Source organism: Periophthalmus magnuspinnatus, chromosome 24 (genome assembly GCF_009829125.3).
Source record: "Periophthalmus magnuspinnatus isolate fPerMag1 chromosome 24, fPerMag1.2.pri, whole genome shotgun sequence".
Lineage (NCBI taxonomy): Eukaryota > Metazoa > Chordata > Actinopteri > Gobiiformes > Gobiidae > Periophthalmus > Periophthalmus magnuspinnatus.
Window position 1 is genome coordinate 7,637,179 of NC_047149.1, and position 15,440 is coordinate 7,652,618.

The 15,440-nt window shown below is 40.0% G+C and overlaps 1 protein-coding gene across 1 annotated transcript; it reads left to right on the forward strand.

Moving 5' to 3' along the window:
- Nucleotides 1–1,743: 1,743 nt before the first annotated feature.
- On the forward strand, nt 1,744–9,787 carry hsp90ab1 (heat shock protein 90, alpha (cytosolic), class B member 1). Its single transcript, XM_033990515.2, has 12 exons — nt 1,744–1,879; nt 2,901–3,038; nt 3,128–3,334; nt 3,416–3,569; nt 3,714–3,856; nt 4,509–4,799; nt 5,347–5,512; nt 5,986–6,176; nt 6,461–6,608; nt 7,233–7,501; nt 8,661–8,994; nt 9,358–9,787. Exons 2-12 carry the CDS (start codon nt 2,901–2,903, stop codon nt 9,474–9,476), a joined length of 2,160 nt encoding a protein of 719 aa, XP_033846406.1. The 5' UTR covers nt 1,744–1,879; the 3' UTR covers nt 9,477–9,787.
- Nucleotides 9,788–15,440: the final 5,653 nt, after the last annotated feature.

The following is a 15,440-nucleotide window of genomic DNA, read 5'->3' on the forward strand; positions in this document are numbered from 1 at the left end:
TATATCTATGGCGGAATTCAGCTGTTACCATGGTGACAGTATGACCACATTAACAAACACAGACTGTTAAGTTTTTAGGTTGTCTGAAAAAATACAAAATGGATTTAAACAACACATTTTAGAAGCCTGTGATCAGTATGAGCGTTCATGGTCCTGTTTAGGTGTTTGATTTTTAACATAAATGTGAGAATGACTAACTGAAAAACTGTTGGGTAAAGCTTGTGACTGTAATGTTATTTTGGAGGACTTGTTCAACAGCACAAATCAGCTCACCTGTTGTAGATTCATCGAAGTCAGTCCTTGGTCCGACTGAGTTAAAACAAAGTTCAGATTAATAGAGGCTCAGATATAGCAGTGCATGTAGTTAGCATCACACACCCAAGGAATGTTGATGACATCAGCTGCAAAATATCAATAAGCACACTAGGACAGAAAAAGAACCACAACTTTAAGTTTACCTTTAAGGGTTATTTAACCTTTATTTAACCAGGGAAGTCCCATTGAGATTCAGAGATCTCCTTTTCAAGAGTGTCCTGGCCAAGAGGCATCAACAACACAACTCATTGACAAAACATATAATTTAAAACGGACAATGAAGAAAGTTAAGGACACAATTATACACAGTACCAGCTCACAAATTATTGCTTTTCGAGTTTTTTATAAGGGCTAAAGGTAAAGTATAAAATGAGGCATTATGTAAACACAATACATGATAAATAATGTGTCAAATGTACAAATAAAAAAAATTACAAGTGTACAGATCTGCATAAAATAAAAACAGGAATAAATGTCGCGTAAATAATTTACAATACGTAAATATAAACTAAACAGCTGACGCTCAAGTTTGCGTTGCCATGGTTTCTGTTGCGGTCGCTAAGCTCCGGTGCGGCAGCTGCGCAGCGACACACGCGGCCTGTGTCTGACATGTTCAGTGGGGCGGCGGAGGGGCCAAGGCGGGTTTTCCATGGAAGGTGCTAGAACAAACGCACCACGACCTCCTAGTTTCTACACATCCCTCCGCGGTGTTACCAAGACCTCTCCAAAAACACATTTATTTCCCAACTAAACGCATTTTCCCAGACGGTTAGTGTCTTACACGTGCGTGTAAAATTAAATTCCTACTGCAAATTTACAATTATGTTAAAATAGTCAGAATTTCTACTTGTTAAAACCCAGGAGTCCATATTAGCAGGTGCATTTGGTTGTCTTTAAATTGGCTACGTTGAAAACCTAACTCGATATAACGTACAAAATGTGAAATATCGTAATTTGTTGTTTCTTATCCTTTGTCCTCATGATGTTCAATGGAAAGGTGCACCGGTCTGGGCGAACTCTCTAAAATCGTGGCATTTCGCTCGGACGTTGCACTTGTTCTGTTTATGGTTGAAATATTGAAAAAATATACTTGACGATAAATATATGGTTTCATTATTAATTATGTTATGGTCAAAGGGAGAGTTAATTTCTAGTTGTGTCCTCATCACAATATACAACGCAAAACTCGACTAAATATATTATATACCGCTTCTTGAGTAAACTGTACAAATAAACTTAAACCTTATCCTTTGCCTTACATAATCAATAGTAACCACCATCATCGATGCGACATCCCTTAAGTCGCTTCCTCATCATAATAAATGCATTTTTGTCCAAAATCATTCTAAATAATGCACGAATCGGGCGTATCACGCACTAGGATGAAATGCCTAGAATTTAGTGAGTCCTCCGCGGAGGGATATGCCTGCCCACCGAAAGCCATGTGTATAAAGATTCCGGTCTATTTAACGGAAGTCTCTTTCAATTTCCCTGCGTCAGAGAGCAGAGGGATAACGCTTTGGTCCCACTTTATTCAAGAAAAAGCAACAAAAAAATAAACAAGGTATGTTCATTTTTGTGTTTTCATTTTCTCGTAGTGTAATGTCTACCGGGTGGTGTCGTTGATGTTACAAATCCATCCGATCTCGAGTAACAAATGTCAGATTAGCATTTTTATGTCTATTTGGAGAGAAATCAACATCAATTACGAGGTGTATCGGCCATAACACCCCTGTTTTGTTGACATTTACGTGCTAGTAATCTACTAATAACGAGGTGTTAAAATGATCAGGAGGAGAGTGTGATGCGGCACTGCAGCAGGGTGGCCACGATGGGTTTACAGCCCATCACATGAAATGGGGTCGACTATGCATTTTTCATCATCTCCATTTTATTTCCTCTAAATATTTCTGAATTGTAAATGAAAAATGGCCTCGGCTTTCCTTTTTAACGCTTAAAACGTTAAACTACAAAGAACCTTAAATCTTAATAAAACTGGACCGTGTTCCTGTTCGCACTGCTCTCACAGTTTCTTTACATTCAATAACGGGCCTTTACTGTGTCCATTACACAGCTTTTATAAATGTTTTGTACAGCCTGTCCCGTATTCTTGACGTCAGGCACGTTATGCAACCTCGTGATTGTGCTCACCTTCACAAACACGCGGCCTGTACAGAGCCGTCTGAATAGTGTTGAACCTCCTCATCGTGTTAGTCACGTTAGTAAAGCTACAGTCCATTTGGTGTTTTTGATGTCCATACCGGCTTCTCTAGTGTCACTTCTGATCTTGAAACACGTGCCGTGGACTCCATTGTCTGCCTCTCTTACGCCATGTTGGATTGAGGCACTTCCGCCTATCACTGTAGGACCGGTTTATTAGCGCTTTAGGAAATGGCAACGTTAAACCTTTTATTTTGACTTAAAAACTACGTCTATAACATAGTCTAAAATGCACTACAAAATCCCAGCAGCTGTCTCCTTGGTTACAGTTTTAATGTGTATGCCACCTGCATTGCTCTAAAGTTAAAGAAATGTATAGTGAAGATTGTACGTATAATCCATCTGAATTGGGTGACTCTTGACAGATGCCTGCCGATGAAGCAATGGAGCCTGAGACCTTTGCCTTTCAGGCAGAGATTGCTCAGCTCATGTCCCTCATTATCAATACCTTTTATTCCAACAAGGAGATCTTTCTCAGGGAGCTCATCTCCAACGCCTCTGACGTAAGTTTAATGGTTTCACTTTGAATATACACACTGGCTAGTCTTAATTGATCTAATGCTTTGTTTTTTGTTTTTTTAAATAAATTTAGGCTTTGGACAAAATCCGTTATGAAAGTTTAACGGACCCAGCAAAGTTGGACTCTGGCAAAGATCTCAAAATTGAAATCATCCCTGACAAAGAAGAGAAGACCCTCACAATTATTGACACTGGGATTGGCATGACCAAAGCGGACCTCATCAACAACCTGGGAACTATCGCCAAGTCTGGCACCAAGGCCTTCATGGAGGCGCTGCAGGTATAGTACTCTCTATTCAGGGTCCACATGAGGACAAATTGCGTAAACCCGGACATATTCTAAGTCTATGTCTTGTCTCAGGCTGGGGCAGACATCTCCATGATCGGGCAGTTTGGAGTGGGCTTCTACTCCGCCTACCTGGTGGCTGAAAAGGTGTCTGTGCTGTCCAAACACAATGATGACGAGGCGTACCTCTGGTCATCCTCAGCTGGAGGCTCCTTCACCATCCAACCTGGTATGTTCCCAGCTTCTGACTCAGACCATTATTTTAATGCTGTGATGCTTCAGGCCCCAACTACTTGAAGATTCTCTTTTGGTGTATTGCAAAGTAAACTTAACAAAATTGTAGCTGACTAATTTTCCTTGCCATTTGGTCCAGTTTCAGGAACTGAGTCCATTGAACGTGGAACAAAGATCATTCTGCATTTGAAGGAGGACCAGATGGAGTATGTTGAGGAGAAGAGAATCAAGGAGATCGTCAAGAAGCACTCTCAATTCATTGGCTATCCCATCACCCTATACGTAAGGATTCCCTGTTGTCAGGCTATTTTTGGGGAGTAGGGCAAACCGTGATCCAACCAAAGACAAACGGTGATTACAAGATCATGTTCTGACATTAAACGTGTTAAGCCGTATTGATGCAGAAGACTAGTCCATGGAGCTCATGGACAGGTAGGAGTGGGTGCTGCCAGGTTGTTGTGCTAGTGACATTGGCTGTCCAGAGGTTTGGAGGATAGGTCATTGCATCTGGTTTATTGGCTGAATTTGAAAGAAACTCTTTAGCATTTTTCAGCAACTGTATATAATTTTACTTAAAATGTTAGGCACCAGGTTGAAGTCTCAAAGAGCTTGGAGAGATGTTTTTAAAAAAAATGTCATTGTTGGGTTTTTTGTTTTTTTTGGGGGGGGGGTTGAAGAATTCCATTGCAAGTTTATACATTTGATAATGTGGAAATTGTCCTCTTCATTCACTTTTTGTTCACCTAAAGACTAAAACTTCTCAACTTTATCGGAATGATTTTAAAAACTCTGGATATTTGCATCTCCAACATCCATGTTTGCTTCCATAATTTCAGTCTGAACAACCTGATACCCTTGTAGTAACCACACCTATTTAACATATTCACGCGTTGTCAAAGTAGGTGAACAGCTTCACGTTTAATTTTCTCAACAGGTGCAGAAGGAGCGTGAAAAGGAGGTGAGTGATGACGAGGCAGAGGAGGAGAAAGAGGGCGAGGAGAAGGAGGGTGAGGATGGGGACGCACCCAAGATCGAGGATGTGGCAGAGGATGATGCTGGGGACAAGAAGAAGAAAAAGAAGATCAAGGAGCGCTACACCGACCAGGAGGAGCTGAACAAGACCAAGCCTATCTGGACTCGCAACCCCGACGACATCACCAACGAGGAGTACGGAGAGTTCTACAAGAGCCTCACCAACGACTGGGAGGACCACCTGGCCGTTAAGGTGAGCAGGGCAGCAGAGGGTGGATGGGCAACTTTATAGTGCGAGGAGAACAAGGCTATAAAAAGAAGGGGCAACTAGTTTTATCGTTTTTGATGTCATCTGAAACTTAAAATCATCTTCACTGGAGTTCATGCAAAAACATTTAATACTGAAAAAAGTTGTAGAAATGGGACTGTCTCGTGTGTGTGTGTGTGTGTGTGTATATATATATATATATATATATATATATATACACACACCACTTCCTAGAATGGGATAAGTGTTACCAACAGTTATTTCTGTGTCCCAATAGAATAAAGATAAAGGCCAAATTTATGGATTCTAAATTCTTGTTTGAAGGTAGTTGATGGCTCTTTTTATATATATATATATATGTATACACAACAAGGTATGGGCAAAACTCGTGTTAAAATGATCAGAGTGAAGAAGGCTATTAGGTGGCTCTGAACTCCCTGAGCATGAACAAAACAAATTCATGAGGGGAAAATGGCACTATAATTCTAACAAGTTGCTACATGACACAAATTGTAACTTCTGTCTTTTGCAGCACTTCTCAGTGGAGGGTCAGCTGGAGTTCCGCGCCCTCCTCTTCATCCCCCGCCGTGCACCCTTCGACCTATTTGAAAACAAGAAAAAGAAGAACAACATCAAGCTGTACGTGCGCAGAGTCTTCATCATGGACAACTGCGAGGAGCTCATCCCAGAGTACCTCAGTGAGTGGAGCAAACATTACTGAAATTTCAAACTGGATGCTCATGTTGTGCCATTTTTGAATCATTTCGTCATTAGAAACATACCTGGAGTTGCTTTATTTCATTAAAAAGTAAACCCAGCATATTTAAACATGTGTATTCTCTCAAACCAAAAACTGTTTTACCTTGTCATGGCATGTGGTGCTACAGGTATTGCTCCACTGTATAGTGAAGATGTATGGATAATTTCAGCCCTGGAATTGCCAAATGATTGTTTTTAAACTCCAATCTACTGAACAAAAGGTAGCTGTTAACCTGACTTATCACTTAATGACCTCAAAAGGTGGACCAGAGCATTTTGAGCTTTGGAGTTGTTGGTAATCCTTTGAGTCTCTTACATCTGTGAATGAAGCAAAACATGACTCCAGCTAGGTTTTTGAGGAGGGAGCAATATAACATGAGGACCTCTAACACCATTTTTCACGTTTGCTCAGATTTCGTCCGTGGTGTGGTGGACTCCGAGGACCTGCCCCTGAACATCTCCAGAGAAATGCTGCAGCAGAGCAAGATCCTGAAGGTGATCCGCAAGAACATCGTCAAGAAGTGCCTGGAGCTATTTGCCGAGCTCTCCGAGGACAAGGACAATTACAGCAAATTCTACGAGGCCTTCTCCAAGAACATCAAGGTACAGCCACATCAAGGTGTTGGGGTGGTAAACAGCAGTCTATGTAATGTAGTGTGGGCTGAAAATTAGATTTTTATTTTTTAATGTATCTTTTTATATTAAAAGAACTTATTTGAAAATGGGGAGTCGAATTTGTAATTTCTGCAGTTTTAGCAGTTAATTTCAGATTGGACTGTGATTTCTTTAGACCATAGATTTGATGGAATATTCCTTTTTGTCCTAGTCAAATGAAAAATCAGACTTGTAGCTGTTTTTTGTACATTGATGGGTTTGTCCCTCTACAGCTGGGTATCCATGAGGACTCTCAGAACCGTAAGAAGCTGTCGGAGCTGCTGCGTTACCACAGCTCTCAGTCCGGAGATGAGATGACCTCCCTCAACGAGTACCTGACCCGCATGAAGGAGAACCAGAACTCCATCTATTACATCACAGGTCTGCTGCACACCTGCTGTTGCGATTTACGAATGTACATTTCTCAACTAAGTCACTTGAGAACAATTGATGACTAAATGGAACACAAAATTTAACACTGTTGTAATCAGCCGATTGAGTCTTGGTCGACTAGTTTTTTTTAGATTTTATAAGGAAGAAGAATGGAAGAGTGAATTATCTTTATTTGGGAGTGACTGGACAGCTTAATATGCCTTCTCACAAAAATAATTGCAGCTTCACAATTGAAATCTTAATGTGTGAGCCCACCCCTTTTTAGTCAGTTATTTGAAGCACCGAGCAGGTCTGTCAACTACAGCCCTAAAAGAAAATTTTGGTTGAAGACAAATTTTCATCTGGTTTCTTTTCCTGATCATTGAGCGACTATTTTTGTATTTGATGGGGACAGCGTATATTCAGCCTGTAATTATCATATAAATATACGCCTTGATAAATTGGCAAGTTTATTTGAATTACTAGAATAAATCGCATAAATCAAAACAAATGATCATCATAAAATTAAAACATTAAAAATGCACCAACCCAATGACTTTGCTCTGATGCAGTTTCATGTGTCCTGAATAGATTTAGTGCACCAAACGGTGCTAAGTTTGAGTGTCATTTCAGGCGAGAGCAAAGACCAAGTGGCCAACTCTGCATTTGTGGAGCGCGTGCGTAAGCGCGGATTTGAGGTGCTGTACATGACTGAGCCCATCGACGAGTACTGCATCCAACAACTCAAGGAATTCGATGGCAAGAACCTGGTGTCTGTGACCAAGGAGGGCCTGGAGCTGCCTGAGAATGAAGAGGAGAAAAAGAAGATGGAGGAGGACAAGGCCAAGTTTGAGAACTTGTGCAAACTCATGAAGGAAATCCTCGACAAGAAAGTGGAGAAGGTATGTGCACAAGACTTGACTGCAGCTCTTGAAAATTGGATCAGCCTAATTGATTAGTTTCAATACTAGATACCCATTTGAAAAAAAAAAGGTCCTTTCCTGAATAGCTTTAGAATGATCTTGACTGTTCAAAGCAAGTATAAAACCACATGGACTAGTATACCTCTATGTAACCTACCTGGATGATTTTTGGGGGCATTAGATGCAGGCCTACATGGTAAAGTAAAAGAAGGTTCTATGACATTCTATTGTCAAAAGTATCATTGTGGTATCTGAATTGGTATGGTCTACTCTTTACCATTGAGTTTGTCATTTTAGTATTGTGACCACACTTGTATTCACTGCCACATTAGTATCAAAATAAATTGATCACAAAACTGTATAATTTCAGGGTCGGTCATAGATTTGTACAGGTGAGTTTAATGTAAGCCTTGTTTCTGTGATCTGCATTGTCTGGAGAAGTTAGTTATGAGAGACTCAAAGTGCATGTAAGCTGTTCAAAACTATACTAGAACTAACATTTTGGACGATTTGCTCAATTTTTGCTAAATGAGTGTTCTAACATTGTGTGCATATATTTTAGATGTGTATATATATATTTTTTAACTGACAAAAGGTTGTGTTTTGTACTAGATGCCACTAAATAAGACATTATAAATTACTGTATGCTTTGACATGTTTTGGTGTTGTATAGAACATGTAGTGTGTTGCATTGGAATTATTTTCTTGCACCTTTTTGGAGGACTAGGCCACAAAACACTAAAATGGAACTAAAGCCACTTTTTTGCAACTTTATCGGAACAGATGTAGCCTTTTTTGGGGGGGGGGGGGGGGCGCAAGTTGAGTGCAAACTAAACAACTCTGCACTTAGATTTTGGCATTTTTGACTAGATGGCTGTAGAGGCCACTGAAGTCGGCAAACAATTTTTACTAGTCATTGACGTCCCGCAGATCTAATCAGGAATGCCTGGCTGTAATCGTGGCAAAAACGTGGGTGGAGTTTGTGGATATCAGTTAGCGCAATTGCACTGTTCCTTTATACCCCAGACCCCTCCCCTTTACTAAACTGAGCAGTGCCTGTGGGAGTAATCATTTTGAAATGTGGTACTGGGCAGAGTTCTCAAAATTGTTTCCCTCTTCCTTCCCTCCCTCCACACAGGTGACCGTCTCAAACCGGCTTGTCTCCTCTCCTTGCTGCATCGTCACGTCCACCTACGGCTGGACGGCCAACATGGAGCGCATCATGAAGGCCCAGGCTTTGCGTGACAACTCCACCATGGGCTACATGATGGCCAAGAAGCACCTGGAGATCAACCCAGACCATCCCATCATGGAGACACTGCGGCAGAAGGCGGAGGCTGACAAGAACGACAAGGCAGTGAAGGACCTGGTCATTTTGCTGTTCGAGACGGCGCTCCTGTCCTCCGGCTTCTCCCTGGATGACCCCCAGACTCACTCCAATCGCATCTACCGCATGATCAAGCTCGGACTGGGTAAGGGGGGCTTAACCTAAAGAGCTGCTTTTAAAATATCTGTACTGGGACAAGACTTTATTTTATTACAAAAAAATGGTTCCAGCCACCTGTTCACCTTTTTTAGCTTGTAAAATCTGTCCTGTATGCATTTGTATTGTAAATGTAGGCCTTAGTTTTGTAATAATAGTAGTAGAGCCACTTTGCAGATCAAACAACAAAATTGCAAGTGCACATGCCTAAGCAGAACTACATGGTCATTTTTCTCCCATTCAATGCTGACCATATTAAGACGGGGTTGTAGTAAACTTTAATTTGTGCACTGGTAAATTTAGTGCCAAATATACCACATATTCACATTGTATCCCTTTTAATCTTGTGCAGGTATCGACGATGACGACATGCCCACAGAAGACGCCCCCTCCGCCGCTGTCCCTGACGAGATCCCACCACTGGAGGGTGACCTGGAGGAGGACGCTTCTCGTATGGAGGAAGTCGATTAAATTCCCCCCATCAGACATAACTGTTCTATTCATTTATACATAAATCATTCCCTTTTGTGATGGACCAATGTGGGAGCGTTCTCTGGACCATACGCACTGTTTGGCTGTAAAGTTCATTTGTTTTACCCTGCTGTTGCACTGAGTTTTAAGCTGGAGTGGAGGAGAGGGGAGATGGTACATTCCAGGTGTGAGGGCAGTCTGCTCACGTGCTACGCCGCCCACTGCATGGAGGACTGGTCATTGGCCTGAGCCCAGGCACTGTCTGTATCAAGTCTTTGTTTTGCAGAAAATTAAAAGATCTTATACCCTTACACTTTTGACTTCTCATTACTATACCCTTGCAGGTATCTCATAGTTCACAATCCTGCATTTCAAGTTAAACTTCCCATAGTTTTTCAACATGTCTAATGACGTTTATTTTAAACTGCATTGTACTTGAGTGAGTCAGCAACTTAAAAATGTCCACTAGATGGAGCTGTGACTTCAGATATAACTGAAATGGCAACACCATCATTCAACGCTTCAGAAACTTATGAGTGAAATACTTTGGGCTTATAATTAAGCGCCGCAAAAGGTGACCTCTTTCTCCGGAGACTCTTCTTGACGTATGACGTCTGTAGAGCTGTGAGTCAGTCTGTACTAGTGTACTACTGCACTACTGCCCCTTTACTGGAAGTGTGAGATGACACGACACTAGAGGTATTCAAATTGCAGGACATTTCCATGACAAAATGATTACATTACACTTCAGTATTTTATTTAAAGCCTAGATATCAAAATATGAAAAGCACAGCATGATATTTAATGTAATATTTTTGAATGATATTCCTTAAGTCTTTCTGTTGATGTGATAGAAAATTGTATTTCTGTGCTGTGCCAGCCCCATGACGCCAGCTCAGTCCTTGTTATCTTGGCCTATGTCATCAGAGGTATAATACTCCCTACAACAGACTAGTTGGACTGCACTAGACTGGAATGTACAGTACTATCTCAATGTCATGAGGATCCAGCCTCATGTCTCTTCTTCCAACTCTTGGGTTATTTCAGTTTACTCTGGCCCAGAGTATGGCACCTGTTTGTCTCTAGAGTCTCGTTGCCTATAAAATTCCACTGCAGTATTGCTGATTGCCAGAAGTTTGATATTTTTGGTTGTATATTTTATCAAAACAAATGCAGTGTGGAAAGAGCACTCATTTCAGTTGCACTTTTTATGCTATTTGAATGACAGTTTTGTCACAATACTGGAAGTTGTGAGGTTGAGGTATACAGTGTGAGCCTATGTGAGGACAGCATCTGTGGTTTGTGGTAGTGGAAACAAACTTTGTTTTTGGTTCTTGTGAGAACAAAAGTGTTGGTGGAAAGAGGTGACCTATTCTGCCACAGCTTCAGTTACAATGATGCATGTGAGAAAATCATGATTAATCAGATCACAATAGAATCAAACAAAAACAAAAATTTAGATCATGAAACTTTGAGTTGAAATGGTTAAATTATCCTTCTAAGTCTATTGTGTAGTGTTTGTGTTTGTCACCTTCACTTTTTCATTTCATCATTATTTGATTTCATGTGGTCACTAGAACACTAGACAAGGTTACTAGAGGAATGGAGACCTATTATAAGTGCTGGAAGAAGTACTCTAGTTTTGTTACGTAAGTAAAAGTTCAAATACAGAATCAAACTTAAGCTTAATCAAACTTAATAGTATTAAATATAAAAGTGTACTTAAAGTAACAGTAAGTAACATTTTGCTTTAAAATAGACTAAAATCAAGCATGTTTTTTTCAATATACATGTGTTTACTGCATTGGAAACAGTGAGCATGGGCAAACCTTACTCTTATTTGCTGTGCAGGAGGGCCTCCATCTGCTTGTTTCAATGGGAATGTTGCTCCTTTGGCTATAATATTCCACAGTATCTACTTCCATGGAGAAATTACATACTTGTACCTTTAAGTAAAGTATTGTAGTACCTGTAAATGTATTTTTAGAGGCAAGATCAAGGAAAAAGTATTTCACATATTTTGAGTACTAAAGTATAATTTTAGACATTAGTATTGCTTTAAAAAACTAAAGGCTACTTCTTTATTTGGTCAGAGTGTGATTAGATGTAAATGTGTGTATTATCACAATAACACTAAAATTCTTTAAAGCCAAGATCAAATTGACATCAAGTTTGTAGAATGTGTTGTAGTCCCTTATGCAGGTGTTTTAGAAATACACTGTGTCCAGAAAGTCTCTTTACAATTTTAAAATTTTATTACAAAGGCAGTTGATAAGATATGTAAATTAGTTTGTTCTGTTGTATTCAGTGGTTATAAAAGTATTTAATCACATTGCATTTGTGTATTTCAGGCATCCTGTTGATTAAAGAGGCAGCCTTTTGAATGAACCACTTAGAAATGACTACTCCTCAAGAGAAGGCACAATGTGTTTCATGGTTTATTGAGACAAAATCAGACACACAGAGTCAACGAAACTATAGAACAAAGTATGGAAGAGGTCAAACGATAACAGATGCAATTGAACCATTGATGAGTTTATGCTACATGACAAGAAATCTAGTACTGTCTTGATGTGCTTCATGTGACTAATGGAGCCCATATAGAGGTGTAGTAAATGAGGTCAAACACTCTGGAAACCACTGAGTACAAGAGAACAAGTCTGATTAAGATCTTATCAGTTGCCTTTGTAATACATTTGAATTTAAATTGTAAAGAGACTTTATGGATATCCTGTACTTTATGTTATAACCACTATAGAACTGTACTGAGTCAAACTAATGTACAGACCCACTAAAGCAGAGGCCTCACCTTTTCCACTGGTACAATAACAATAAGTGTGCATGTCCTAAAGGTCAAAGGTGAACCAGCCAGGGGAACAGCCCACTCTACTACTGCTACTGCTACTTGTACTGCTAGTAGTGCTCTTATTACTACCTCTAAGAAATGACAACTGTACTAGTAAGAACAGTATTAATCTTATCTTTCTGAAATTTCTGGTATGCTAATTTGACAATATGTTTGAATATAAGTACTCTCATTCTATCCTGTTTGGACTTAAGTAAAACAGGGTATTTAACTCTCAAAATGTGACAAATTCTTCAAACTTGATCCATCTGTGTCCCCAGACAAGGAAGACATCCAATATATCCTTTCAGAATCAGAATCAGAATCCTTTTATTGCCATCGTTTGTGAACACAGTTCACAAACTACGAACTTACTTTGGTGATAAAGTGCAACATAAAACACACAGAATAAATACAAATACAAATAAGGGAATGCACGAAGTTAAAAAAGATATGCTTTAAAAATCAAATAAAATACTTAAAGGTAGAAAATATATACAACAGCAGCATCAGAACAACAGTGCAAACATGACTTATAAAGTGACCAGTGTTATAAAGTGTCCAGTTTTGTGCAAATATTATAAAGTGTTCATGAGACAAACGGCAGAGGGGAAGAAACTGTTCTTATGACGAGAGGTTCTGGTCCCAATGGACCGTAGCCTCCTGCCAGAGGGAAGTGGCTCAAATAGTCCAAGTGTCAGCTGCTATACGACCTGCTCGCCCCCGAGTCCTGGAGACGTACAGGTCCTGTAGAGATGGAAGGCTGCAGCCAATCACCTTCTCAGCAGAGGCACAATGCGCTGCAGTCTCTGTCTGTCCCTGGCAGTGGCCCCAGTGAACCACACAGTGATGGAGGAGGTGAGGATGGACTCAATGATGGCCGTGTAAAACTGCACCATCATCTGGACCAGAAGCTTGCGTTTCCTCAGCTGCCGCAGGTGGAACATCCTGTGCTGGGCTTTCCTGATGAGGGAGCTGATGGTTGGCTCCCACTTGAGATCCTGGGTGATGCAGGTGCCCAGGAAGCAGAAAGAGTCCACAGTGATGATGGGGGAGTCTGTCAGGGTGAGGGGAGGCAGGGGGCTGTGACTTTCCTGAAGTCCACAATTTTACCGGAAACACTGGCAATTTATTCATTAAACATTGGACATGAGAACAAAACACCAAAAAATTATAACAGATGATTATCCAATCAGAAAGCAGAATTAAACTTATACAAGTCTCTTACTTGGTCTGAATGGTCACTACCTAAACCCCAGCAACTGAAGCCAATCATGAATCAGTGCTAATGCAGCCTCTGCAGCTCAGTGAATGAATTCTGGAGGTTCTGAGCTTCTACACGAGGCCTCTCCATATACTAAGAATGAGAAACACTTGTGTGTGTCTCTATCTGCAGGTTAAGGCTCTGGTAACAGGTTAATTTGCAAAATACCTAACCACTAGAAGAGCCAGCAGAACAGCAAAGTTAGAGATGGACAATCAAATCAGACATATCAAATATCAGAAATTGGTAGCAGCTGGGACAGCCCTAAGCAAAACAAGCTTTTATTACCCAGTGACTAAACACAGTCTTCATCATCCTCCCACCATGGTAGCATAACCCCCTCCACTGGTACAGTCACAAAAGGTCAAGGGTCGCAGGCAGGAGCTTGTGGTTTCAAAGCAGACTTCACATGACACCATCACTTGTGATGAGTTAGATTCTGCGTAGGACACTGAAAAACTAGACATAAAGAACCAAGTATCATGTGTGAAATGGCTGGGTTAGAGGTCACAAGGGAACACCCACACAAGTGTAATGTCAAGTCATAAAATTATTATCAATTATTGTTTTTAAACTGACAATATGTAACCTTCTGGAGGTGGAAAGTCAAGTGCATGATTCTATGGAAATATAAAGTTAAAACCATACTTCAGAACATTCCCCATGACAAAAGATAGATTGATAGATGGATAAGTTTTATGTCATACTGAGCAAGATTATACCCATGCAACAGCAAGAAGAGGTCCCCCTCCAGGACATAATATGGCTTTAATTTTTAAAAGTCCATCCGTCCATCCGTCTGTCGCGGGGGCAGCAGTCTAAGCAGGGACTCCCAGACTTCCCTCACCCCGGACACGTCCACCGGCTCCTCCAGTGGGACCCAAAGGCGTTCCCAGGCAACTTTTTTTTAAGTTCTGGTTAAAAATGTTGAATGAAATATAACAACTGTGTCATTTCAGACAAAGCACCGTGCAGTACTGGAGTGTGCATCTTTGGACTATCTGACTGGCAAACTGCATAACAGAGAAAATGCCTTCCACAGAATGTGGATTGCTTTCATGACATGTTGGCTTGGAAATTTCAGCAATTTTCTGGAGAGGTTTCATAATGTAAATGTTTGTAATTGTAAATACTATGTTTATTCACTACTATTCACACAACTCTACCACATTAAAGGTAAGGTAGGTGAACTGTCAACAATATTAACTTACATTAGACACAAAATCAGCATACGCTCATGTTTTAATTGACTTATTTGTTTTATTATTATAACTCCGACAAAATATTAAAACAAGTTTCTGAACACACTTCATATCATTTTAATGCACTGTGTCCCCCCAAACATTCACATGTGAAGAGCATTTTATAAAAGTCCATAAAGTATTTCTTAAAGTTATATTTACAAGGATTTAGTAAAACATTTAGTCAAATCTGAAACAAAATAAAACATGAAAATTAAACTATGGTGCTTGAACAATGAAATACTATGAGTACATGGAGCATATTCAAACTGTTAAAATAATAATAAACTAAATGTAAACGTGTGCATTTCAATAAACAAATTTTAATGTAAAGGCCCTGTATTACACAAAATGGATTCTTGTGAACTTCAAGCCATGTTATAATGTTACAAAACACAACTCCAGGCATGTTTTGAGGTTTCATTCACATGTTTGAGTAATCCTTTATTATTAGTCTGTCTAGATCTCCAAAGCTCAAAATGCTGTTCCACCTTGTGATGTCATGAAGCGGTAGTTAAAAGCGACCGTTAATTCAGTAGAGATTGGATAATTTCAATCCTGGAGTTACCAAATGATTCTAGTGAAGTAGTGTATGGAGTTTAAAAACACAGTGG

Coding starts and splice junctions, on each gene's coding strand:
- hsp90ab1 (XM_033990515.2), top strand. CDS start 2,901: ATGCCTGCCGATGAAGCAATGGAGCCTGAGACCTTTGCCTTTCAGGCA. Junction 6,177..6,460: donor CCTTCTCCAAGAACATCAAG/GTACAGCCACAT, acceptor GTCCCTCTACAG/CTGGGTATCCATGAGGACTC. Junction 8,995..9,357: donor CATGATCAAGCTCGGACTGG/GTAAGGGGGGCT, acceptor AATCTTGTGCAG/GTATCGACGATGACGACATG.